At 34.7% G+C, this 26685-nt stretch overlaps 1 protein-coding gene across 4 annotated transcripts in view; it reads left to right on the top strand.

Annotated features, from left to right (window-relative positions):
• The window catches only part of Plekhh2 (pleckstrin homology, MyTH4 and FERM domain containing H2), a 117233-nt gene that overhangs the window by 33033 nt on the left and 57515 nt on the right, over positions 1–26685 (top strand). For 2 of the 4 annotated variants that reach the window (XM_046425111.2, XM_058573537.1), the window contains 12 exons: positions 101–163; positions 10608–10757; positions 11900–11983; positions 12810–12891; positions 16524–16709; positions 18588–19543; positions 22528–22603; positions 24067–24161; positions 24775–24919; positions 25204–25340; positions 25432–25542; positions 25693–25779. In XM_046425111.2, the coding sequence (XP_046281067.1) occupies positions 101–163; positions 10608–10757; positions 11900–11983; positions 12810–12891; positions 16524–16709; positions 18588–19543; positions 22528–22603; positions 24067–24161; positions 24775–24919; positions 25204–25340; positions 25432–25542; positions 25693–25779 (2172 nt within the window). The remainder of the gene's footprint in view (positions 1–100; positions 164–10607; positions 10758–11899; positions 11984–12809; positions 12892–16523; positions 16710–18587; positions 19544–22527; positions 22604–24066; positions 24162–24774; positions 24920–25203; positions 25341–25431; positions 25543–25692; positions 25780–26685) is intronic. The other 2 variants (XM_058573532.1, XM_046425118.2) reach the window with 2 other exon arrangements.

Here is a 26685-nt window from a genome sequence, read left to right as displayed (position 1 = left end):
ACCTTGCATGTATCCAGTGAACCACTTTATATGTTCTTTACAAAATTGATAACATTGAAACATGAATTTTTATATTTCATTTTTTCCTCTTACTTTACAGATGCAACAGCTCGAAAGACAAGTTATTGATGCTGAACGGCAAGCAGAGAAAGCTTTTCAACAGGTAGAGTATTATTTTAGTTAAATTTTTTTTCCTGCCTCTCCCCATATAAAGGTTGCTTTGAAATTTGTCAGTCCTCTGCATTCTATCATTTTTACTTCTTGAGCTTGATCCATAAGAGAAAGTGGAAAAATCTAACCCTGTTTTGTCCACTAACAAAGTTTCAAGAGGAGAAAAGTTCTTGATTAGAAATTTTTTATCTCCTGAGAGCATCAAATGTGACTTTTATGGTAATCCTAACCATAGGTAAGTGATATATAAAAATATGTTTATAACAATTTTATTCATAGTAATGAAGAGTTGTAAATCTCATGAATGCCTTATTATAGAGGAATGAATAAGTGAACTTTATCAACACCATGAGATAATCAAATAATCATTAAAAATAATGTTACCCTGTAGTATGCTTTTTTTAAGTCCTTTGGTATAGACCGAGGAGAGGGATTGCTGGGTCAAATGGTGGTTCCATTCCCAATTTTCTAAGAAATCTCCATACTGCTTTCCATATTGGCTGCACCAATTTGTAGTCCCACCAGCTGTGTATGAGTGTACCTTTTCCCCCACATCCTCGCCAACACTTATTGTTGTTGGTATGCATAATAGCTGCCATTCTTACTAGAGTGAGATGAAATCTTAGAGTGGTTTTGATTTGCATTTCTCTAATTGCTAGTGATGATGAACATTTTTTCATATGTTTGTTGATTGATTGTACATCATCTTCTGAGAAGTGACTCTTTGGGTCCTTGGCCCATTCATTGATTGGGTTTTTCGAGGGAATGCCTTCAATTTTTCTCCATTTAGAATGATGTTGACCTGGGGCTTTGCATAGATAGCCTTTATCATGTTAAGATATGTTCCTGTTATTCCTAGTTTTTCTAGTGTTTTGAACATAAAATGGTCCTGTATTTTGTCAAATGCTTTTTCTGCATCTATTGAGATGATCATATGATTCTTATCTTTAAGTCTATCGATGTGATGAATAACATTTATTGATTTCCGTATATTGAACCAACCTTGCATCCTGGGATGAATCCCACTAGATCATGTTGCATTATCTTTTTGATATGTTTTGTATTCGATTTGCCCGAATTTTATTGAGAATTCTTGCATCTATATTCACTAGAGATATTTTGATATGTCTTTGCCTGGTTTTGGAATCAGGGTGATATTGGCCTCATAGAATGAGTTTGGAAGCGCTGCCTCTTTTTCTATTTCCTGAAATAAATTGAAGAGTATTGGTATTAGTTCTTTTTTAAAGGTCTTGTAGAATTCGGCTGTCTATCCATCTGGTCCTGGGCTTTTCTTGTTGGTAGACTTCTGATGGCATCTTCTATTTTGTTGTTTAAAATTGATCTGTTTAAATGGTGTATATCATCCTGATTCAAATTGGGCAAATCATATGACTCTAGAAATTTAAGACCCTAACATTTAACAGAAGTTTATTTGAATTGTGGAATTAGGAATAATCTTTTTCTATATTTTTATACTTTCTAGTATTTCTTAGATTATTTTTAACGATGTTTTGATAAGTCACTTAACCCTTTCTGGACCTTGCCAGCAGTAAAATGAGCAGTTTGGATGGGCACATCCAGGTTTGAAGTTTATCTAGTGACCCTAAATCCATAGCTTCTCATTTTATAAAAATATCTCTGCCGCATTTAGTTGAATCAAGAATTTCCAAAATGCAAAATTCTTAAATGCAAAATTCTTTCTTCCAAGAAGAGTATATTAAATTTCTTATGCTTCCTCTAAGTTTGTCATATGTTTCTTTCTTTAAATCTGAGCACTACCAAATCTCCTTTCTACCTGTTAATTTTATATAATAAAGGCCTGAATTTTTTCTAAGTAAGCCCAATCTAACCTAATCCTTGATTTTCTTAATCATACTTGAAAAGAAACCTTAAGACTTTATTATGCAAAACTTCAGCCACATATAAGAGTAGAGAAAATAATGTAATGAACTCCCATATCCAACTTCAACAATCAGTTTACTCATGGCTTGTTTATATCTCTACCTACTTTCCCCTCCACCCACCTCCACACTGGATATTTTGAAGTAATCCCACACATCATATAATTGTATCCATGAGTGAAATTTCAGCAACTAATCTAAAAGTAAATGCTGTTAAAAAATCAGCCACAGCATGTCAGAAAACTTGCCAATAATTCTTTTTTTTAAATATTTTTTTTAGTTGTCAATGAACCTTTATTATTTATTTATATGTGGTGCTGAGAATCAAACTCAGTGCCTCAAAACATGCTAGGCAAGCGCTCTACCACTGAGCCACAACCCCAATAATTCTTCAATACATCTGTCAAATTTTCTTATCATTGCTCCTATGTTTATTTTTAAATTGACATACCATAAATTTATTTTTTAAATGGCATACCACAATTCACATTCCATAAAATCTACTACTTCAAAGTGAACAATTCAGAGTGTTGTGCAATTATCATTTCTACCTAATTTAAAAATATTTCCATCATCTCAAAAGGAAATCTTGTGCATCCATTCTCTTTCTTCCCTCCCTGCCTCAAGGTCCTGGCAACAACCAATCTACTTTCTGTCTCCATGAATCTACCTATTCTGGATATTTCTTATGGATGGATTCATATAATATGTGATCTCTTATGTCTGGCTTCTTTCCCTTAGCAGGATATTTTTGAGATTCATCCACATGGCAGCGTGCATATCACGATTTAGCCCTGCATCTGTTGCCATCAACAGATGGGTTGTTTCAATCTTCTGGCTATTGTGACTAGTGCTGGCATGAACTGCATATACAAGCATTTGTCAAGTACCTGTTTTTAATTCTTTCATTTATATACTATTTTTTCTTTTTTAATAGTTGATTTATTCGAATCAGGGTCTGAATTAGATTGACACATTTGATTATTAAACTCTCTATAGGGTTTCCTACCCTTTCTTTTATCTTTCAATTTATTTGTTGAAAAACATGGGTTAATTTGTCCTCTAAAGCTTTCTGCATTCAGAATTTTTTGGTTGCATAATTATTTAATGTGTTCTTCTACCTCTGTATCTCTGATAAAATATAGTTAGATCCTAAAATTTTGATGCCCCTTCCCTTCCTCTCCCCACCTTCATCCTCCTCCTCATTCTTCATTTCTCCTGTTCCTCTTCCTCCTTTCCTCTTCTTCCTCTTTTTACTCTTTTTCTTCCTCTTTTCCTCCTCCCTTTCCTAAGTCTTCATGATATTGCATACCTCTGTCAGGAGGTATATAATGTAGAGTATATAACATATAGTAAACTCTTCTTTTGATATATTAGCAACCATTAATGATCCTTCTTTATCAATTATTTCAACAGGGAGGTAATTGCTTTGTAAAAAATCTACTTTATCTTTTAGAGAAGTTTTACATTTACAGCAAGATTGAGCAAAAGTACAGAATTTTTGAGTATCCTCTCCCCTACCGCAACACATACTCCAGCCTTCCCTAACGTCAATATCCTACACCAGGGTGGTATATTTGTTACAGTTGAAGAATTTCATTGACACATCATTATCATCCAAAGTTCATAGTTTATATTAGTGTTCATGCAGTGTTTTGACAAATGTATGATATTTATTCACCATGATATTATTATATGGAATAGTTTCACTGCCTAAAATTCTCCTACATTTCAACCTAATCATCTGTCCCTGCTCCCAAGTCCCTAGAAATCACTGATCTTTTTAATCTTCTCCACAGTTTTGCCTTTTCCAGAATGTCATATATGTCATATGTCTAACGAACCATAAAGCAAACAGTCTGTTCATATTAACTTTTTTCACTTAGTAATATACATTCAGGTTCCTCCAAGTTTTTGTGGCTTGATAGTTCATTTATTTTTAGTGTTGAATAAAATTCCATTGTAAAAATTACTACATCTTCTTTACGGCTGTTGCTTTTTAGAAATTAAGACATAATTGATATAACAAAGCACCCTACCGTTAGATCAAGTTATAGAGCATTTTATCATCCCATTCTCTTTGTTTTTTTTTTCCTCAGGTAGCAACCCTGTTTACCAAGGTAACCAGTATTCACATGGGTTAGTTTGGCTGTTCTTGATATTAGTACTTTTGGTCTTCTTCTTTTCTTTTCCTTCCTTCCTCTCTCCCCCCTCCCTTCCTCACCCCCTATTTTTCTTTCTCTGTGATGCTGTGGATCAAACCCAGGCCCTTGCACATGCTAGCCAAGTGCCCTACTACTAAACTGTATCTCCCACCCTAAACTGACTTCTTTCACTCAACATTATGTCTATGAAAGTCACTCATGTTGATATGTATCAGTAGTTTTATTATTGCTGAATAGTATTTTATTGTGACTATATCTCACTTTTAACCATATGGTTCCTTTTCAGCTTGGGGCTCTTATGAAGACTTATATTTGGTGGATGTATGTTTTTAGTTCTGTTGGGTATACACCTAGGAGTAGAATTGCTGGGTTATAAGTTGACAGATCTTTAATGGGTGTTAGCAAATAGTTTCTCAAAGTGAATGTGCCAGGTTGTACTTCTACAGGCAGTGTATGAGAATTCCGGTTGCTCCACCTTTTTCCAACATTTGGCATCGTTGTACTTTTACTTTTAGCCATTATGGCCAAGTTAATGTTGAAAAGAATGCAACTGTAAATTCTCCTCATTGGCTTAACAAATATGTATACACAAAACATCCCATTTCCATCATTTTGATCTGTCTTGTTTAGACCTTATCTTTTGACATCTAATAATGATCCCTGCCTAGCAAAATCAACAGATTGTTCTTACTTCCCCATTTCTCCTACCAAGATAGGAGAAGATGAATGTAGACTATAATATAAAAGAAAGCCAGTCCAAGACAATGGTAAATGCTCCCCATAAAGACATGGATTAGGCAGATTTCATGTTTAATTTCTAACTTTCTACAGTGTTTCTAGAGTACGTTATTCCCATTTGTACATGATGATTTTCTAAACACATGGAATTAAAGTCCAGTGTTTTCTTTCTTTCTTTTTCTCGTTCTTTCTGTTTTTTTAAGAGGAATGAAGAAAAGGGAGGGATATAGGGGCCAGAGGTTGTCAAAGTAAATTCCATACAAAGAAAAATAAAGATAATTTATGTTCTCTGCTTAGGGGATAGACTTAAATTGTTAACTGTGTTTAAATCCAAATTCTACCACTTATTTGACTGGAAAAGTTTCTTAATTTGATTCTTTGTTTTGTCACTCATAAAAAAAGAGCTAACTCATGTTGGCAGAGCTGATAGCCTCTGTGTTGTGTAAAGGTTTATAACATGGTGATTAAGAGCAAAGGCTCTGGAGCCAAACTGCCTGGTTCAAAATCTTCCTCCATCTCCTACCCCTTATTTGACTTGGGCCTCAGCTTCCTCTCTGTAAAGTGTTGTACAATCTATGCCTGTCCCAGAATTTTATGGAAACTGAATAGGTTGCTATGAGTAAAGTACTCGGAATGCTTCCTGGCACATAGAAGTGCTGTGTAAGTGTTAGCTGTTATGAAGATTGAAGCTAATTTAAGGAAAGTGCCTGGCATGCCTTCAGCCCTCAACAGATGGTGGTGGTGGTAACACTATTAGGCTAAAAGTACAAGGGTAAAGATCTATGCTGTCCCTTTTTGTAAATATTCTTTAGTTGACAGTATTGATTACTGATATCCACACTTATAGTAGAATGAGACAATAATAGCAAAATCATAAAAGGCCACTCAAACTCTATGAGTAAACTTTACTCTCTGTAAAATGCCTTTATCTCTTTCTGTAACCGTGGAGTGGGCCATGTATGTACATTCCTGTTTAGCCCTACAGTTGCAGTAAACATTTGTCAGTTTGTCTATTTCTCTTTCATGTCTCCCTCTCTTTTACTTTCTGACTTTGACCTTTCCTAGTGGCATTTTCTCGATCTCCACACTCATGGCTGTCTCTGTGTCTTTGTTCCACCCCATCTTTCCCTTGCTTTCCTTTTTCTTTTTGATTGCTCACATTATAGGGGAAAAAAAGAGAAAGTAATTGAGAATTGTTTTGTCTGGCCTTTTTTAAATTGGAAATTCTAAATTTATATGTGTGGCAAATTTATTTCTCGAAAATAAACTTAAGTAATTTTTATGTGATTTTAAATTAATTTTTCCTCTCAAATGTACTAGATCTAGTGGAGTTTCTTTTAAAAAAAAGAAAGAAACAAGAACCTCATATTCTCAACCTAGGGCAAGGGAATCAAAGCATGTAGTCAATCAGGGCAGTTCATAGCCACTAACCTTAATAAGTTTAATAGGAAGAACTTATTTGAAGTTGTCCTTGAAGGTATCAGGTAAAGAGTCATTTAATTCTAGGCTGTACATGTTTAAGCAAGAGCACACCATGATTGGTTATGTTAGACATACTGCCTTTAATTGAAAGGATAGAGAAGAATTGCAAATCTCTCATAATTTCTGTAAGCTAGCAAAATATTTGGATATTCCTCTTTGTCACAACACTCTAAATTTATTCAATGACTATTTTATTTATGCTTCAGAAAGATTTTTTTCTGTAAATACCTCAATGGATCTAAAAAATTGACAAGAAATATAAACAGAGAGCAGATGAACTCTCATACACTGATTATGTCACCTTTTTGGCCTTTGTGTTAAGTTACAGTAACTGAATCCTTAGCTATCTTTAACACTTTCCTCTTGGCCTATCTAATGTTTATGTTCCTTGAATTCAGCTTATCTTTTCATTGAACCTAAAACTTAAATGATTGTGTTTATATTAACCCAAAGGGAATGTTTCTTGACTAAAAGCAGAAGCCAGCTCAACTCTATACTTTAGCTTCATACATTTTTCTCTTTATTTATTAATGAATGGCATTATTTCTATAAGCATTAATTAAGTTGTCTGCAGAAGAAAAGATTGCACATTTGCTAGATAAATCTTGGTGACCCTTGTATTTAATACTGTAATATATCTTTATGGTCACTTGTGCATTTTGAAAACAGTATGCATAAACCAACCCAGAACTACTTAAGGAGTAGTCTTGCGAGGCAGTGTTCAGCCCCAGGGCTTCGGAGGCCCCAGAATACTGTTTACCAAAAAAAACCCAAAGAGAGAATGTGGAGAGGTTTTGGGGCATTTTATTACTCACTCCTTGGCAGTGGCAAGTTGAGATATAGTGAAGGGTGGTCCTGTGCCTACAAGCTGGGGAGATATATAGAATAGGTTGCATGCCTACTGCACATGATACTCAGATGTTTTTAGGAGTACATCCCTTTGCTTTACAACCAAGGTCACTCTTCAGATTCTCTCCCAAGAACTGGAATTAAGGGGAGTGGTCAGCTCCCCATTTCCCTCCATACCACATTCTTTTAGAGACCTTTTTATCTTAATGCAGATTTTCCTAGGCACTGATTAGTGTTTAACCAATGGGTAGAAAGGCAACAAGCAGCCCCTCCTCCCAGAAAACCTTTGTTACTCAGATTTTTAGTCTCTCCATCCCTTTGTTCCCTGTCAGAGATAATACTGGTAAAGTGTGGCCTATGGTCCCAGGTAAACCAAAATAGGTTTTCACCATCGATCACATTATTAACACCAGCTTTCTGTTGTCACCCAAGACCTCAGGTATAGAAGAGCAGTCTTACCAGTGAAGCCATCCCAGTGGCTTAGAGGTTGTCTCCCAAAAGCCAGTTGTGGGCTGGTTCTTCAGAATGTACAGGATCTGAGAACTCCAGAGTTTGTTGAATTAACCTTTTGCTGAATAGGGACTTAGGTAATCTCACGACAAGAAGGTTTGCAGTGAACTGATTAAGGAGTGTGCTGAGTGGATGCAGCCAGAGGCATGCCTAGAAATAAAGGAGGAAAGTACTAGAAATATGAAACATTCCATACTGAAGGGCATACATGTATAGGTGATTTCAAGAATTTACTTAAACCCATTTGAATTCATAGGTGTTTGTTTTTGGTCAGTCTCTGAATAGTTAAAATTCTTATATGGTTCAGGTTAAATGAATGGAAAAAGAACTTGGCTATTTTCCATATGCCATGGGAGGATATTTTAAAAGGCTGCTTATTTTTTCTGAAAGCTTCTTAGCTTTACTATAGACTTCTTGTTCATACTAATTACCAAGGAAGGCTGGTGAATCCTGTGAAACTTGGTCATAACAGGACCAATTGGGAAGTGGGTTGCCTGTAACTATTTTGTGATCTCTTTCCCTAAGAAATTTTGCACATTTCCCAATATTTTTCTTGCCTGGGAAAGTTATTTTTCTAAAAGTAACAACCAAACTAAAAAGTTTAGATAGCAAAGATGCATCCAAGAGTTCAATGGATTAGACAAAGGGGAATGAAAGGAAGGGAGAGGGGATATGATTAGGAAAGACAGTAGAAATGAATCAGACATAACTTTCCCATGTTCATGTATGAATACATGACCAGTGTAACTTCACATCATGTACAATCACAAAAATGGGATGCTAATTTGAATGTTATAATATGTGTATACATAATATGTCAAAATATACTCTACTTCATGTATATACAAAAATAACAAATAAAAAATTTTTTAAAAAGATAGATCCAAGGAGCTCTGCAGCATTCATCGTAAAGTGAATTCAATTATCAAATCCTAGTCATCATTGTCCAGAACCTAGACTGAAATAGGTTTGGCACTTGCCAGTAATAATAGGGAAATTTTATGTGATGACCCAATGTCTGGAGGGTGGCTTGCTCAGACATAATAAAAGGAGACTATAGCTGAGGGTCTGGTAATATTTATTTCTGTTCTTATTCAATTACTTAGGTTTTTCTTGAAGTTCATCTTCTATTATTATGTCCTCAGAGGAGAACAACCATTTTGGACTTGGCTGTACTCTTCTCTCCTTGCTCCAGAGTACCCTATGTACAGCTGGAAATGCATCTTCATATTGACTCTTGGTTTTTCTTGTCCTGCTTGGGCTGTTGATCATGACATGGACCTTTGTCTTTGATACAAATCTTAATCCTTCAGCTCAAGCAGAAAACCCACTCTATTATGTTAAAGAATCTAAATTAAAGATAACTGAAATTATCATTTGAATACTAGAATGTGTTTTTCCTCCTATTTTTTAATCTGCTTTTATTTTCATAGTTTCTAACCATGCGGGTAGTATTTAAGTAGAATAATTTGGCATCTAAATTGAATTGGCATTTATACTGTGAATCCTCAGATGAAACTTGGTATTCACAGTTATAAGAATAAAATCAAACCAAACTTTACACCTTTCACCTGAAACATCAAATTAGTCAAATACTTTGAACATTGAGTAAGGATTCATTTTGAATTTTCAGAGATAATTAATTTCTCAAATGCTTTCACATTATTGCTAAAATTACATTCTTAGCTATTTGGAATATATGAATAAAACTCTTTAGTACAGTCCTCAATTCTTTATTTTCTTTCTTGCTATCCTTAACACCTCCCTTTTTTAGACCTTATAAAGTCTGGTGAGACTTCCAATCAAGGAATAGGTCTGTGATTCACAGAAAGGTAAAATAAAAGAAACAGCTACAAAGTGGTATCAGTAAAATTGAAACTTCCCTATGAATTAGATAGACTTATATAATCCATATGGCCAGCAACAATCAGGTTTGCAGACGTGTCCTAAGACGTCATACTTCTGAATGTGTTTTGTAGAAAATCCAATCAGGGCCAATCTCTTAGATGTTAAAATTGAAGCACTTCCCACCCTCCAGCCTCATACCTGTTAATCTTACCAACTCTTTGACTTACTGTATGATTTTTACCTACTTATTACTATTTTTTATCCCTCTTTACCATTAGAATGTAATTTCCATGCAAGATATTTGGGTCTGTTTTATGATTCCTTTCCAGGTACTGAAATAGGCTTGGCACTTGCCAGGTATTCAATGAGCAATGGTGAAGTGAATGAATCAATAAGCCCTCACTAAGTGCCTTTTCCTACCTATTATTCTTGTTTTTTTAAATTTTTTTAATGATTTTGTCATTTGAGGGCTCAAAGTTTCTCTTTTCTTTTCCACTGAGCATTTCTTTTTCATCTAAGTTTCAGTTTTCCCCCAAAATGTGTTATACCAGGTCATCTGGTTTGAGTTTTATCTCACTGCTCACATTTTTAATTTATATTCCTACCTTGTTTAGAATATGAAAAAAAATGAGGGCTAGAAACTTGCTGCTTCTATATAAGCACTTTTGTAGTATTGTCACTGCTCTAGTAAGCATATATGTTATGTTATAGCAATATTCACATCATCTCCTGTGTATCCTTATGTACCCCAAAAGTACAACTGTCTGACAGAATAGTCTTTATAATTTGTAACTTTTAAATACATTAACAATTCCTGTTTCATATTTTCATTTTATTATGATACCTTTTAGGAATCTATATAATTTTATAGTAAAATTCTAAGTTTCATATTATGATAAATTTAATTTAATTTTAATTTTAACATTTTATTCTCTCAATTTAGGTACAAGTTATGGAACAGAAATTAAAAGCAGCTAATATTCAAACCAGTGAATCAGAGACAAGGTTATATAAAAAATGTCAAGACCTGGAGTCTCTACTACAGGAAAAAGATGACATCATTCAAAATTTGGAACTGCAATTTGAAGAGCAGGTAGGAAAATTTTAATCATCAAAGACTTATAAATGTGTGTACTCATTTGTGCATAAACACAAAGATTAAAAGGAGTCTAAATTTCTAAATGTGGAGGAAAAATCTTACTTAAGTCAACCCACAGGATTGTATCACATGTGCTGGTGAAAGGTTAAGGTAAAATGGCATTTGCTTTAAGTCCAGGGTGAGTCCAGGCAAGATCTGGCACTTTTTAGATGGGACAGTGTTCTTTCACATTCAGACTTTAGAATTTATGTGTACAGTTTAAGTAGGAAATACTTAGTTATCAGCAGGCATTATGTCCCTAAAATGTTTGTAATCAATTTTGTTTTAGATTGTTACAGTGTTGGAAATATTTATAGAACATTGTATTTTATATATTTATGTTTGACACTAATCCTTCTGCTTAGAAATGTATACACTGTTTTAAACCATTACTATTGAGATCAAGTACAGAAGTTTATTTTAGATTTTTATTACAAAAATTGTGTTAGGGTCATTTACTTAAGTAGTCATTTAATGTAATTTAAATATGACCATTATGACATTATTTTGTTATGTACATTAAATTGTTGTTTATTTTCAGCATTTTTTTAATTTCTCTGGGGATTAGTATTTCTTTGTTAGTGGTTTGCCTCTTTATACCAGCCTCCAGTCCCCGCCCATTGTAATTTACATAATAACCATATTCCCGGTAGTTTTGTGATCATAACCAGATTTTAAGGTTGGTGAACTAGACTTTTTCAGTGTATATTTTTCCTGGGTCTTTTTTAAATTAATGCTTGAGGGCGATCTAGCCATGCTAGCAGATTTTTAGTCTCCTCTCCCTAACCTGGTTGACCCTGTTCTACTGTTCCAGAAATGTTTATTTTATTGATATATTCAATGTATTGACTTCAGTGTGCTGATCATTCAAAGAAAGAGAAGAACAGTTATTAAAACTAGCAATGTTTGCATCTATCTCTGTGGATTCTTATTGTATTTGCTGGATAACTTTTCTCTTTTAAAAATCTGATAATTTGCAGGTAGATGTCCTAAATCTGAGACAGGTTTTAAGTGGATTTGTCTTGCATATTATCAGGTAACATTTCTGGACCACTGAGTTTATGTTTGAACTAAACAAATTGCAAATGTTATTTCAGAAACAAATAAGAATCCAAGAAGCTAAAATAATAGAAGAGAAAGCAGCTAAGATCAAAGAATGGGTAACAGTTAAGTTAAATGAGGTATTTGTTACTATATTTTTTCTTTTCTTTTCTTTTACTTTATTCTTTTTTTTAGTAGGTAAAATATCAGAATATACAATCATCTGAGTGAAACAAAAAATTCAAATCAGTTGATGGTGCTGCTCTCTTTGGGTAAACCTGAGATAGGTAGCTTTTATTTTAACATCCATTGTATTTCAAAAATTAAACAATTGATAGACACCTGATGATCAGTGTAAATAGTCTCACTCTAATTACTTAATTTTAGTTCTAATTAGTTAATTTTAAATAATTATAGAGCATATCTGTATATATTATAAAATTAATATATTTGGTATCTGAAGTACAGATTAAATACTGAAATAGTTTGGTTTCAAATAATTTTACAGTGGAAAAAGCTTAGGGGGGGCCAGGCACAGTGGCACATACCTGTAATCCCAATAGCTCTTGAAGCTGAGGCAGGAGGATCAAGAGTTCAAAGCCACCCTCAGCAAAGGTGAGGTGCTAAGCAACTCAGTGAGATTCTGTCTCTAAATAAAATACAAAATAGGGCTGGGGATGTGGCTCAGTGGTTGAGTGATCCTGAGTTCAATCCCCAGTAACAAAAAAAAAAAAAAAAAACTTAGGGGTTGAAAAGTTGCAAAACTCTCAGTTGTGGAAAAATTAACATTGGTGCCATAATTATCTAGTTTGATAGCCTATGATGATAAATACATATATTTGCATGTCATTTTATTTTACTGCATTTTGGAGTAATGACACTTTAATGTTTTCTAAATATAATTATTTATTAGCATGCTTTAGAAATGTTATTCCTATGTAAGAGAATATCACTGTGTTGTTTTAGCTGGAATTGGAGAATCAGAATCTTCGTTTGATCAACCAAAACCATACTGAAGAGATAAAAGCACTACAGTCAAAACTACAAGGTATAAACATTTTCAACAAGATAGCCTAGTTGGATTTATTTGGCTATATAGGATTTACTATTTTTTACTTATGATTTAAAGATTTTATTATAATCATAGTATTAGGAATTATTTTCATGAAATGAAGGAATTTCCAAACAAACCAGAACTCAAGTGAATGTAGCCAAGTGAATGTTGGCCCTAAATGTGGAAGGTGATGATATACAAGTTTACCAAACTTGTTACTACATAGGTTAAAAAAACATGGACAGCTAGTAATTTTGCCTTTTTCTATTCTAAAAGGCATTTAATTTGTCCCCATAGTAAGTTGCATGGAGTTGAACTTACTGAAAGTATTATTTATTATATTAGCCCAGGATGTCAGGGACTATGGACAGTGTATACCAATAATGATGGTGTTTTGGTCCTTCCAACCCATGTCATACTCTATCTCCTGGTTTTCTTGGAAGAACACAGAAGACCTATGAATCCAGATAGTAGATTATAAATATTTGTATTAGAGGTATGTACTTCAAAAGGCCAAGAATACTCTGGCCTCTGAAAGAAAAGTCTCTTTTAGTGGGGATTAAGGAATCATGGACATGGTACACCTGTATTTGCATGGAGGACTTTGGAGAAAGCTCCTTGGCTTGATATGTGTCCCTGAAAATGACATTAACCTCCAGAGCTCTTTACAACTTCTGACTATTTACAAATATTAAATCCAAATGAATATTGGCTACTCTTCAGATAATTCATAACAATATTTTATAGGCTCAAAAGTAACTTTTCGGACTGGGGTTGTGGCTCAGTGGTAGAGTGCTCGCCTAGAATGCTTGAGGCACTGAGTTCCATAGTCAGCACCACATAAATGTAAAATAAAGATATTGTGTCCACTTAAAACTAAAAAATAAATAAAAAGTAACTTTTCATAATGTAAAAATTGGTAAATGGTTAGACCACATATTTCGTCTTTTGAGCTATAAATCAGCACTTTTTAATAGAACTTTCTGTGATTAAAGAAATATTCTTTACTTGTGCTGTCCAATATGATGACCACTAGCCACATATAACTATTGAGGTTAAAGAACTTTCATTAATCATGAAGTATGACTCTTGTGACTGAAGAACTGAATTTTAAATTTTACTTAATTTGAATTGATTTAAATCACCATATTGAACAGCACAGCTAGACATTAGTGAACAACCTGAAAAGTATAAACTAATTTGAAAATTTCATTTCAGGTATATTTGCTTTAAAAATAAGTTGTTATTTTCAATTTTGCTTTGTATCCTAGTTTTCAACAGTGATTGAAATTCTTACAACCTGAGTGTTTTGAGCAGAATTTGATGATGTGAATAAATTCTTTGGATTTTCCAATACATGGGGTTACTTGCTTTTAACTTTAAAACCTAAGGTTGCGTAGTGTCACTATCATTGATTGAGATTTTCTTAGTACACTATTCTAGTGAAAGTCACTCAATTGCACATCAGGTTGAAAAAGAGGTGAATCCAGCAAGGTGTAGTATGATTTATGCTTATACTACATGACCTAGTATAGAGGTTTTAAAACTTTGTTTAGCAATGGAATCCTTAAAAGGAGGAAAATTATGTAGAATTTGAGCAGGTAAAAAAGGTAAAAGCAGTGTTGGATGATGATGGTCCAGAATTCTGCAAACTTGGCCTTTTCCATGCCTCTTTTTGCATCCTCTGGGTCTCACAAAATGCACTGGGAAAATATTGGTATGGTAGGAAGAACATGGGCTTTGAAGAGAGCTTTAATGCCTTACTGCTTAATAACTATTGTATCTCCAGAACATTTTTTTACATTAGTAAAATTGCAATTATAATAGTGCCTTCTGATTTCATGTAGGAATATATAGACTTATTGATTACAGGGCATTTTGTTATTGTATATTAATACCTACTTGGTATAATTTTCTCTACTTGTATGACAAAAAAAAAAAAGTGCCTCCATGGCTGATCTGTAGTTCCATATTTAGAATTAAAGTTTCAGATTTGTGTGACATTTACCCTTATTGAAATAGATTGAACATACTAGGCCCACTAAAAATTGTTGTTTTTTCCGATTTTTATTTTTATTTTTTAGTACCAGGGATTGAACACAGGGACCTTTAACCATTGAGCCATATCCCCAGCCTCTTTTTTTATATTTTTCTATATTTTCTTTAGAGATAGGACCTGGCTGAGCTGCTAAGGCTGACTTTGAACTTCTGATCCTCCTACCTCAGCCTCCTAAGTCACTGGGATTACAGGCTTGTGCCATTGCACAAGCTCTGATATTCTTGACTTGCAATTTTTTGTCTTCATTGGCCGCCTCTTAGATTTTATAGACTAAGAGATACTGATCATTGGAAACTAGGCTTGGAGTGGAGAAAAAATATATTATATGCTAAATATAAGGTGGTATTTAAAAAATATATATGCATGTACATTTGTCCCTCAGTATCCATAAGGGATTGATCCTAGGATCCCTGTAGATACTGGAATCTGAGAATGCTCAAGTCCCTTATTTAAAATGGCACAGTATTTACATATAGTCTATGCACCTCCTTCTATAATTTTAATCATTTCTGGATTGCTTATAATACCTAATACAATATAAATGTTTGTAAATATTAGTTATACTGTATTGTTTAAGGAATAATAAGAAAAACATCTATACATGTTCACTACAGAGGCAGTCTTTGTTCAGAATATTTTTTTATCTACAGTATATTGAGTCCACAGATATGAAATCCATGGATACAGAGGATCAAAAGTATGCAACCATTACAATCTTATTGTGAATTAGTTCTGTGAGAGATGATCAACACAAAAACATTAAAAGATACATCTAAAAGAACATAATATATAAAGATATCTTTCTTATCCACTGCTTAATTATCAGTTGCTACTTAGCTTATCCCTTTGTCCAGAGTGAAGAATTTCATTTTTGGAAACTCTTCTCTCTAGGATCTCCATGATTTTGATCTTACAAGCAAGAGTTTAAAGGTCCTAGAGATGAATTAAATCCATGATTAGGTGAATTACTGTACAAACTTTCTAAATTTTATATTGCCCCTTTTTTTCCCCTAACAAAGTGATTAAGGTTCTTTATGTTGTGATCACCATGAAGCAAACCCCTCCATCTGCTGCCTTCTCATTATTGAAAACTAAGATAAGCAAAAAATCATTACAGTGATCAAGTGATATTTGTACCAATGGTAATCTATATTTCCTTTGGTTGTTTTGGCAACCAGTACCTCAGACAATGGCATTATCACATAATTTTTAACCAATATTAACTAGTATTTAACAATACTTGACTTTTTAAGAAACTGTAATGCTCTAGTTATTTATAATCAGGTTTTAGTTTGTGTTTCTTGTTTTTATTTGACAACTGCTCTTAAAGGGATTTGTTTTCTCTCTGGAGTCAAGAAAATATTTTGGATATTCAAAATACAAAAAAACAGACCCATGATGCTTAACAATGGGGCTCCTGTGTTACTGTGCCTAAATTATGATAAACTTGAGACTTTTTTCCTAATGTAAAGAGTAATTTGTCTTAAAGTTTTTATATGCTTTTTTTTTATGTTTAACAAATTGGCATAAAAAATTCAGATCTTAATTTTGATTAATGACCTTTTAGAAGTTCAAGGTAAGAAGTCATCCATGGTTTCCACACCAAAACTTTTGGAAGGGCAGCGCCTGAGCAATTTGAAGTTTGGGTGCTTTTTATCCCGAGCAAAGAGTCCTCCCCAAGTAGTGAAATCTGAGGAAATGAGCAAGATATCTTCTAAAGAATCTGAGTCCACAGAAGGAAAAAAGACAGAAGGTATTTATGGACCACAGCAAGTTACTTTTGCATTTTTTTTTAAGAAGGAAAAATCATTTACTATGGTTAATTCAAATACAGCTAAATTTTTTTTTCTGATAACTTTGATGCTTTATAAGAATATTTCCAATGAGCAATATAGCGTTGAACTTTGTATATCTGATTATTTTGTCTTCTGAGGGTTTTAGCCAGGGTGCACAAGAAAAATTGATTTTTCTCATCTTAACATTTTTCCTTGCAGCAGACAGAAGTAATACTTAAATTTTAAAGTTTACAATATTCCCCTCAAGGTACTTGGTTTAGCTGAGTTTCAGATTAGAATATTTTTATTCATTATTTATTGAAAATTACCTAATATTAAACATGAAATTAATTCTGGCCTAGCAAACTTATAAACAAACAAACACTAGGAAATAATAATAAAATGAGTGCTTTGATTTTCCGTTTGCTGCTTCAAAGAGGAAAATATCTGCCTACATGTTTAGACCCAGTGTCCTGTGTGCAGATTTCTATTCCTCCCGGTGTTTTACAGCCTCTCTTAATTTTACTTTGTTGTGCAGCTGCTGGCTTTGACTCTCCCAGTGCAATCATTTTTGTTGGCTTTTTCCAAATATTTTAGCCAGGTTTGATCTCCTTTCAGTTCCAATTATCTTCTTCCAAAGGAGAAAAATTACAGCTCTTACAAGCTGTCCCTCTGCTGGGTTATGACATTTTGAAAACAACATGTTTTTCCAATCAGAAGGCCACTGAGCTACTTATTGTCTCACCCTCCTTGAATTTGCTTTGCTTTCTCAAGAAGCCATTTCCATCTCCTTCCCATTGTCTAGCAGTTGAGCACAGCCAAGGTTGTCTGTACCGGAACTCTGGCCCACAAACTGCCTGATGCAAACTTGCAGGATGTGTTTGTTCAGCCTCTAAGGTTCTCTGACTGTGAAGATCATATGTATGTTTTCAAAGCTCCTTTTCTGCTTTTCAGTCTAAAGTTTTAATTCACTGTCCATGAAGATCGTGGTGTATTTTATTAAGTTATAAATAAAAATAAGCTATATCTAAAGACATGTTCAATGAATATTATTATAAAAACATATTTTGTAGTTATGATTAAACAAAGTAAAGCAAACTTTTTTTTTCAAACTTTTTCTGTATATGTTTTCCTCATGATATTACATATTTCATTACTGAAGTTTGGGCACCAAGTTTATTTCTTATAGTTTTGTGTTTAGTATGTCTTGATTTACTTTATGACAATTTTGAAATTTAGTGGAAAAGAGGGTCATCTTTTTTTGCTTCTAAAATGGAAATCATGGTATTCATTGTTTTTTGGGGGGATGACTATTTTTGTAGTCAAAATTGCTCTATATTACATTTTGCTTTTTTTATTATGTCTGTCAAGTTTGTTCCCCAATATATTCTTTGTAGAGACCAATTTAATCTTAATACAATTATATTGAGTTGTAAGACTCTGTTTTTGTTCGTTTGTAGTACTGGGGATTAAACCCAGGGCTTTGTGCATGCTAGGCAAATGCCCTGCCTCTGAGCTGCATCCCTAGCCCTTTATATTTTATTTTGAGATAGCCTCTCTCTAAATTGCCCAGACTGGCTTTAAATTGAGAATCCTCCTGCTTTAGCTTCTCAAGTAGCTGGGATTATACACATGTGCCATCACATCTGCCTCTGGGCTTTATGTTTTATATTAAGCTAGGGTTTCAAACTTTTATTTTAAAAAAAGATATTAAAAAAAGACAAATGGTAATTTAAATTAACCTTATTCATATGATATGAAATTACTAGTCTTCAGAGCATAGTTACATAAAGCTACATGTATGGGAAGTTTTTATTATTAAAGGCAGCGTACCAATATGTTGTATACTTTTCTAGAAATGGAAATTCTGGAGAAGTCTGTTGATAACTCAGTTCAAGAAAATGAGAGAGGCCAGAGAACCTTGCATAAAACCCCTTGTGTCTCAGAACAGAATAGGAAAACAAGAGTAAGTTTTGCAATGGATGATAACGTATGCAAGAATTCTGAGGCTCCCGGAAGTGACTGGAGTTCCGATGAGGAAGATGAGAACAAAGAAACTTCCAAGTCCAGGAGCATGTCCAGACTTTCTAGTCACACCTCAGAGGAAGGTGTCCCATGTGGCAGAATAGGGAGCGAAGCATACTTGACAGCATCTGATGACAGCAGCTCTGTATTTGAAGAAGAAACTTTTGGTGTAAAGAGACCGGAACACAAGAAGCTGTATTCTTGGCAACAGGAGGCCCAATGGAAAGCTCACAATAATCTTCTTGGAAAGGGAAATTCTGACACAAGTAAAAAGGAGCACGACAGTGATGAACTGAACAAAAAATTTCAATCCCAGCGATTGGATTATTCATCCTCATCAAGTGAGACCAACACCCCAAGCCCTATTTTGACCCCCGCTTTAACGCCAAAGCATTCTAACACACTCACTGGAAAAGGAACACAGTTAGTGTGTTCATCACACCTATCACCCTCAAGGTTAAGGATTCCTAACGTTTTCAGCATAAGTGTAGCACTCACCAAAAGGCACCTAAGCCAACCACAGTTAAGTTCCGACAGGACGTTTGGTACGAACAGAAATGCTATAAGCATGATACGACCCCTGAGACCTCAGGAAACCGATCTGGATCTGGTTGATGGTGACAGCCCAGAAATTTTAGAGAATATGGACACGAGTTGTGAGGATGGATTGTTCTGCTCTGACTCCATGGAATCTACTCATCCAGATGAGCAAGAAACCTGTGACTCAGCAAAGAAGGCTGCGGGTGGCAAACCTCCCACTCCTCCCCTGCACCGGTTTCCATCTTGGGTAATTATATTCCCGTGTGCATCATATACATAGTGTTTTTTTTTTTTCCCTCAAGGCACATATTCACGTTTTACTTTCTGAATCTTTTCAAACCCATCTTTGCTCTGGGAATTTCTGGTTTTCAAAATACAATTTCCCCTTCTTTCTCTCTTTTTGTTTATTTATTTATTTATTTTTTTCAAGCAGGGGCTCACTAAGTACTTAACCTAAAGCCTCACTAAATTGCTGAAGATGACTTTGAACTTTTAATCCTTCTGCCTCAGCTTCCCAAGTAGCTGGAATTACAGGCATGTCCCACTACACCCAGCTTCAATTTCCTCTTTTCTTCCCTCACTTATGTTCTGAGCCAAATGAGAAACAAGCAGATAGAGATCAAAATGTTACCATATTTACTGATAAATTAGTTTTAGAAAATTGGTGGGCAAATAAACTTTTCAGTGCTGGACTTTGGAATTTACTAGACTTATTCATCCAGGCCCAGGCATCTCTGGACCATTTCAGGTTTTCTCCAGTGAGTTGGTGCCCTGCTAAGAATAGATGATCTGGAGAAATAGTGCAGGTGTTTAGTTCCTGTGGGAGCTACTTCTCAGGAGAAAGCTGCTGGCTGTGCATGCTAAGGAGAAGTTGAATGGGTAGAGGGACATCAAGGTATTTAATTACTAGAAGTCCTTTCATATAAAAGAAAAAATCAGAGGATAGGGAAGAAGGGGTTTCCTTTAACTGTGATTCTTTTGGGTAGATTCTGAACCAGGACATTGAACTCCAATTGGACAACAGTTTTTTTAACATAATCATTTACTTGACTGGCTCAAGAAAAGTTTCATTTTATTCCCCATGAGCTTTTAAATCCATTGCTTTAACCAAAGCATCTCCCTACATATCTAGAATGGATTGAATCCTCTTCTGTTAAGGCATTGACCATTACTACAGTAATTAACCTGTCAATTGTGAGCTACTTCTTAGGAATAGCTATCTGTATTGCTAGATGAAAAAAAAAATTCTTCCTATATTTGAAACAAAGTGAATTGGTCTATTTTATAGATTTAAGTTGCCCTTACATATTGGCACAATTTAACCTTTTTTTTTTTTAAGATACTGTAAGTGCTTTTTTTCTTTTTTTAAAAATTTTTTTATTGTTGGTTGTTCAAAACATTACATAGTTCTTGATATATCATATTTCACACTTTGATTCAAGTGGGTTATGAACTCCCATTTTTACCCCGTATACAAATTGCAGAACAATTTAACCTTTTGCCTTCAGAGAAACATGTAGGTTGTCAGATCTTTTGGTTTATGGAGCCATGTTCTTTTATAATTTAGTAACCAACCCAGTTATGTGCAAATTAGGATAGCCATGTTTTCTCAGTAAAATCCACACCTTGAGATGTATCTGCTTTTATTTGCTTCTAAGAGAACATTTTATTTTGGTATCACGTGAAACATTCTGTAGTATATTACTAAATTCTGGATGGCACCAAAAGAGTAGACGTTAACAGCATGTCATCTCTGGAATGCCAGTTATGTTGCCCTTTAGGTAGTCAGAAGTTGAAATTTTGCCACGGAGATTTTCAGGCATTTAGGTTAGTCTTTCAAGTTTGTTTTATTTGGCAAACCATTTTACTACATTTTTGCCCTTCTCCCATCCCCTCCTCTTTGAAGCTATTCATTCAGTCCTGGGGGGATGGGGAGAATAGCATTGCCTTTCAAAAGCCTTTCAACAGACTGGCTAAGTTTGAGATTTAATTTCTGTTTCTCAGGTATTTTCAGGCTTCAAGGAAAAGATGTGTTCTAGTTGTCTCTGTAAGAGTTCATTTTAAGGCAGTCCCTATCCCTAGTGAATTGAATATCATTCAAAATGCAGTGGTCACTCTGGTAGGACAACCTGTGATTCAGCAGCCCCTCTGATAGTCAACGCCCTAAAAGGAAGTGCCAGCCGTTTGCCCTCTCTGCAGCAGCTCAGCCTGTCCTCTCATCCGCAGTGATTCTCTTTCCACTTTTCTTCCTGCTTACCTACTCTCTCCCACTCTCCTGTGGCCTCTTACTGCCTCCCGTCTCCTGTTTAGTGCCTTATCTGTCTTTCTGACCTGCCTGTTGTGCTGTTAGTCTCCATAACTGGCTTAGATTCGTTAAGTCAGCTGCTCTTCAATCTAAAGTGCTCCTAAAGATCAGCGATCTTATGCCAGTTTCCTCTTGAGCCACTTGCAGGAGGCATTGGTTGCCTGCTAGATGGTGGCCCAGCCAAATGGGTCCAAATTAGATGCATTACAAAATTCAGAATGTGGTGATCCATGCATTAGCAGCCACCTGGGGTCTTTTTTCTCACAGGAGCAGGGCTAATAACCTTTTTGGTAGCAAGTCTAGAGATCTCTCTTAGAGAAGAGGAGAAAACAAAATAACCAACTTTTAGAACAAGGTAATGTTATAAATTCCATTGCAATTTTCATTACTTGACCTCAGGTATTTTTCTATTTGATTGAAATGTATGTTGAAGTAAGAAGATGATGGCATTTAATCCTCCTCTAGCTATGCTTTCTGACTTCAAGTTTTTTTCTTTCTTTCACCATGTTCCAGAATGATAGAATAACAAAGAATGTGTTTATGTGTAATCAATGATTGTGAATAGTTTCTGTTTCATATTATGGCCATTCAAGATTTTTCCTTTTAAAAATTTACCCATTTTCTAAAATGGTAGACTATTAGAGATGGTGTTTACCTATAATGATGAATAAACTTCTCTTACTTGCTCCCTGTATCTTCAAAAGAATTTAAAATATCAAGCAAAAATTTGGGAACTAATAATGGAGTAATAAAGAGATGGTAACAAATATCTACATTACTATTCACTGTGGCCTGTTTTATTGGTACTAAGTTCTATAATAATTCTGTCTTCTAGTGAATTTTAACAACCAATGAAAAACATATATATTGAAAGTAATCATTTCTTCTTTTTAAACATCCTATTCAAATCTCTTTCTTTACATTAGGAAAGCAGAATTTATGCTGTAGCCAAATCAGGCATTCGAATGTCTGAGGCGTTCAATATGGAAAATGTTAATAAAAGTAAGTGCTTTTGCATGCTATAACATGGGTGAGCCTTGAGGATGTCATGCTAAATGATTGATAGCGCAATACAAACACATGAGACAGGTGCAGAAAGGTGGATACTGTAAGATTTCACTCTAGGGAGTTAGCCAGTGTGGAATGGTGGTTACCAAGGGCTAGGAGGGGTGGGGAAAGTAGATTTGTGGTTTGATGGTTTTAGAATTTCAGATTTGTAAGATGAAGAAGTTCTAGAGTGAATGTGAATATACTTCACACTATAGTGCACTTAAAAATGGTTAAGATGGGGAGGGTGACATTGTGGCTCGCGTTCGCCGAGCATGTACAAAGCTCTGGGTTCAATCCTCAGCACCACATAAAAATGAATAAATAAACTAAAGGTATTGTGTCCAACTACAACTAAAAAATAAATATTAAAAATGATTAAGATGGTAAATTTTATTTGATGTGCTTTTTTACCACAATAAAGAAGTTCTTTTTAAAGTTTGTGATTTTGTATTGCTATTTCATAGCCAACAACTTCCCAAATGTCTAATGTTATCTAAAAATAAATCAAATTATTTAAACTTTGAGAAGATGATTTCAAAGGTTGCTGACTTATGTTTTAAAATTAAAATTCATCTTACTTAATATAGAAATCCCAAAACATTCAAATCTGATGTGGAAAGTACCTCTGATGTAGAAATACTTCAGAGACTAAAGTGGAGAAACTGGCATTTCAGCCATTCAGAATCAAAGTTGTAAAAATGTTGGTCTCTGTGCCTTTTCTCTCCTTCCTCCCTTCTTCTTTCCCTTCCTTCTTAAAATTATTATAAAGTTAATGCATGCCCATTATAAATGAATGAATGAAACCAAATGACATAGAACCATCTGGAATATAAAGAGAAATTTTCCATAGTTTCTTCTATCAGTCCTCCCAGTTCTACCACTTATCCATGTCTTAGAGGTAACCACTGATATTCTGTTTCATTTCAACTATCTTCTGTTCTTACCAAGAAATCATATTCTAACCTTTCAACATTAGATTCACCTGATAAAGGCTTAAGAATGATGATGCTTTTATACCAGATCAATAACAGGGTTGTGAATAGTTAGAGAACATCTTCATAGGTCCTTCCACCGAGTCTGCCAGTTGGTAGTTGTCTTACCTAGTTCTGTGCAGCCTGAGCTAAGCACGCATGGAGATGCTGAAGAAATGAAAGCCACGATTCTTGCTCTCAAAGAACTTATAGTCTCCCTGGGGAATTAGCATACATGAGGAAATAATGAGCCATGTAAAAAAGGGGTGTCTATAAAACTGTAAATGCCATGATTCGTAACAGACTACATAATTAATAATCACATGTGTTAACCCAATTTCTCTTTAATTGGAAATGATGCTAATCCATTCATAACAAATAGGTCAATGTGCTTGTTAGAAGTTTTTGTTTAAAAAAGAAAATGACATTGTTTTTTTGTTTCAGATTCTGCCACCATGCTGTCCTATACCACATCAGGACTTTATACATCTCTGATATACAAGAATATGACAACCCCAGTGTATACAACTTTGAAAGGGGTAACTCATCCTTGTTACTGTTAAACACATGGTTCTCTTCATGATGCATTGGGAAAATTGTTCAAGTTCCAGATTCCATTCCATTCTACACAGATTCCCCCTTTGTAGAAGGGTCTTAGAAGTTCACATTAATTTATCATTAAAAAAGAAGAAGAAAAGGAAAAGTCTGGAGAAGATATTTATTCTCAGAGCATTAGAGGTCTTCATCCAATTTCATGTGATACACACACACACACACACACACACACACCCAGGATGTTAATTGTTTAAAGGGAACATATTATTAATGATGTAATGGGAACTCCTAATTTAGAAAGATTTTTTTTTCAGTGCCAGAGTCCCTTCCTTGCCAAAAGTATCCAATTAAAAATGAGGACTGTCAGATATTGATAACCTTATGTTTTCAGAAGTTTTCTATAATTGACAAATGCCTTGATAATTAGAATTTGAGGTTGGACAACATGACTTTCATACTGGCAAAATATGTTCTTGTAATCCTTCAAAAAAAACCCCCATATTCCATGACTTCTTCCTATAAAACATTCTTTGTCTAAAAAAATAATAATAATAACTTTAGAGATGGATACAGGGAGGCTGTTCTGCTTTTCTTTAGAAGGCCACCCAAATAAGTAGCAGCCCTTTCCTGGACGATTCCTCTGGCTCTGAGGAAGAGGACGGCTCCAGATCCAGCTCGCAGACATCAGAGTCGGACTTGCGCAACCGGAGTGGGCCTGGGAGCCCCCGAGCCATGAAGCGAGGTGAGGGGAAAGCCAAGTTAGTAGACTATTGCACATATTTTATTTATTATAATTAGCCGAGGTTGTCATCACAACAAAATATTATTTGCATTTCTATGACTTCCTTAGAAATTTGCTTGATGGTCCCTATCCCTTAGTTGTTTTCAGCTTTAAAAGTTTTTAATGGCCAAAGGAATGAGAATAAATGTAGTATGAGGAGGTTTATGATTCAGAAACTCTCACAACCAGCATTTGGACCTCCCCTGTATTAAATGCTGACTTGATGTATTTCCTTGATCTTCCAGGAGTGTCTGTCTCCTCTGTGGCTTCTGAAAATGACTATGCCATTCCCCCTGATGCCTACTCTGCAGACACAGAGTGCCTACAGCCCGAGCAGAAGCTCCCTAAAACCTGCTCGACTTCCAGTGATAATGGGAAAAATGTAAGCCCTGAATCAGACTTTTAAAAAATTAATGAATCAGTTTGAACTTCCAAAAGGAAACTTAAAATTTTTAAAAATTTCTTAAAATTAGGAACCACTGGAAAAATCTGGCTATTTACTAAAAATGAGTGGTAAGGTCAAGACTTGGAAGCGGAGGTGGTTCGTTCTCAAAGGTGGAGAATTACTTTACTACAAATCTCCGGTGAGTAGAAAATCCTTGCTGTTCAGAACTGAATTCCTCAAACTATAAATTAAAATGTTCTTCGTGTAATGTGATTAATGATGCAAAGCATTTCTTATTATGACTATTACTATTCATCTTTGTTCATTTGGTTTTCTTCCTTTCATATAGAGTGATGTAATTAGAAAACCCCAGGGCCATATTGAACTTAGTGCTTCCTGCAGTATTTTAAGAGGAGACAACAAACAAACAGTTCAGGTACTTTTTAAACTTTTTTTTATATATCATGCAAAATTCAATTCTCAATGATCCAAGCTAGTGGAAAGGAGATTGGATTATTAACTGTTTCTTATTCACTTTGGAGTTTGATGCCTCAAAGGTATGTTAACACTGTAAGACTTTTTAGTTAATGTGGTAATGTAAGCTAAATTTCTGTTGGGTAACTCCCACTATACTTTCTTTACCTTTTCTTTCTTTACACTCTTCTTTCCTCAATTTAATGTCCCAGGTATTTTTAGCTCTTAATATGTCAAGCTATTTTAGGAAGGGTTAGCTGATAAATGAATTCCCAAGAAGATGTTAGTAATACATTATATGATTAAATTCAGGAGTATCTGTATTTTAGTATAGAATTAGACAATGACAGTTCTTCCATGAACTTGCTATAACACATATATGGTTTATAACAACTTAACGGTTGGTGAACAGAGGGGCTGTCCTTCCTAGTCACACCAGAGAGGTATTAGCTGCCCATTTTACCTACACATAAGGCCAGTCTTGTCTTAAATCTGTTCAATTTAAAACATAGGCTTTTGAGATAGTCTGGTATATGCAATTTAAATTCACTATTCCTGAAATGCTTTCAATAACCATTATTTTCTCATCTTGCTCCTTCGGAGGGTGGAAGACAACATTTTCCAGAAAGGTACATTATCAATGTTTCCAGTGGACTGAGAACTACTCGGAGATTTAGAAGGGAGAATTAGGGAAACCTTTGTCTTAGAGCATGGCTGTTACAAATCATTTGTAAACTTCCGAAATACTTGGAAAATTTACAATGTGATTAATTTGAGACTGGAAAATTGTGAGTTCATAATATCTGATCACATGTTATTTCCAAGAATTTCTCTTCTTGTATGCAAGGTCTTCTTGTTTTATTTATAG

Source organism: Marmota monax, unplaced genomic scaffold, assembly GCF_021218885.2.
Source record: "Marmota monax isolate L192 unplaced genomic scaffold, Marmota_monax_Labrador192_F-V1.1 WCK01_AAM20220418_F8-fsc00015, whole genome shotgun sequence".
Classification (NCBI taxonomy): Eukaryota; Metazoa; Chordata; class Mammalia; order Rodentia; family Sciuridae; genus Marmota; species Marmota monax.
Note: the sequence above shows the minus strand (reverse complement) of the source record. Positions and strands in the feature narration are given on the sequence as shown.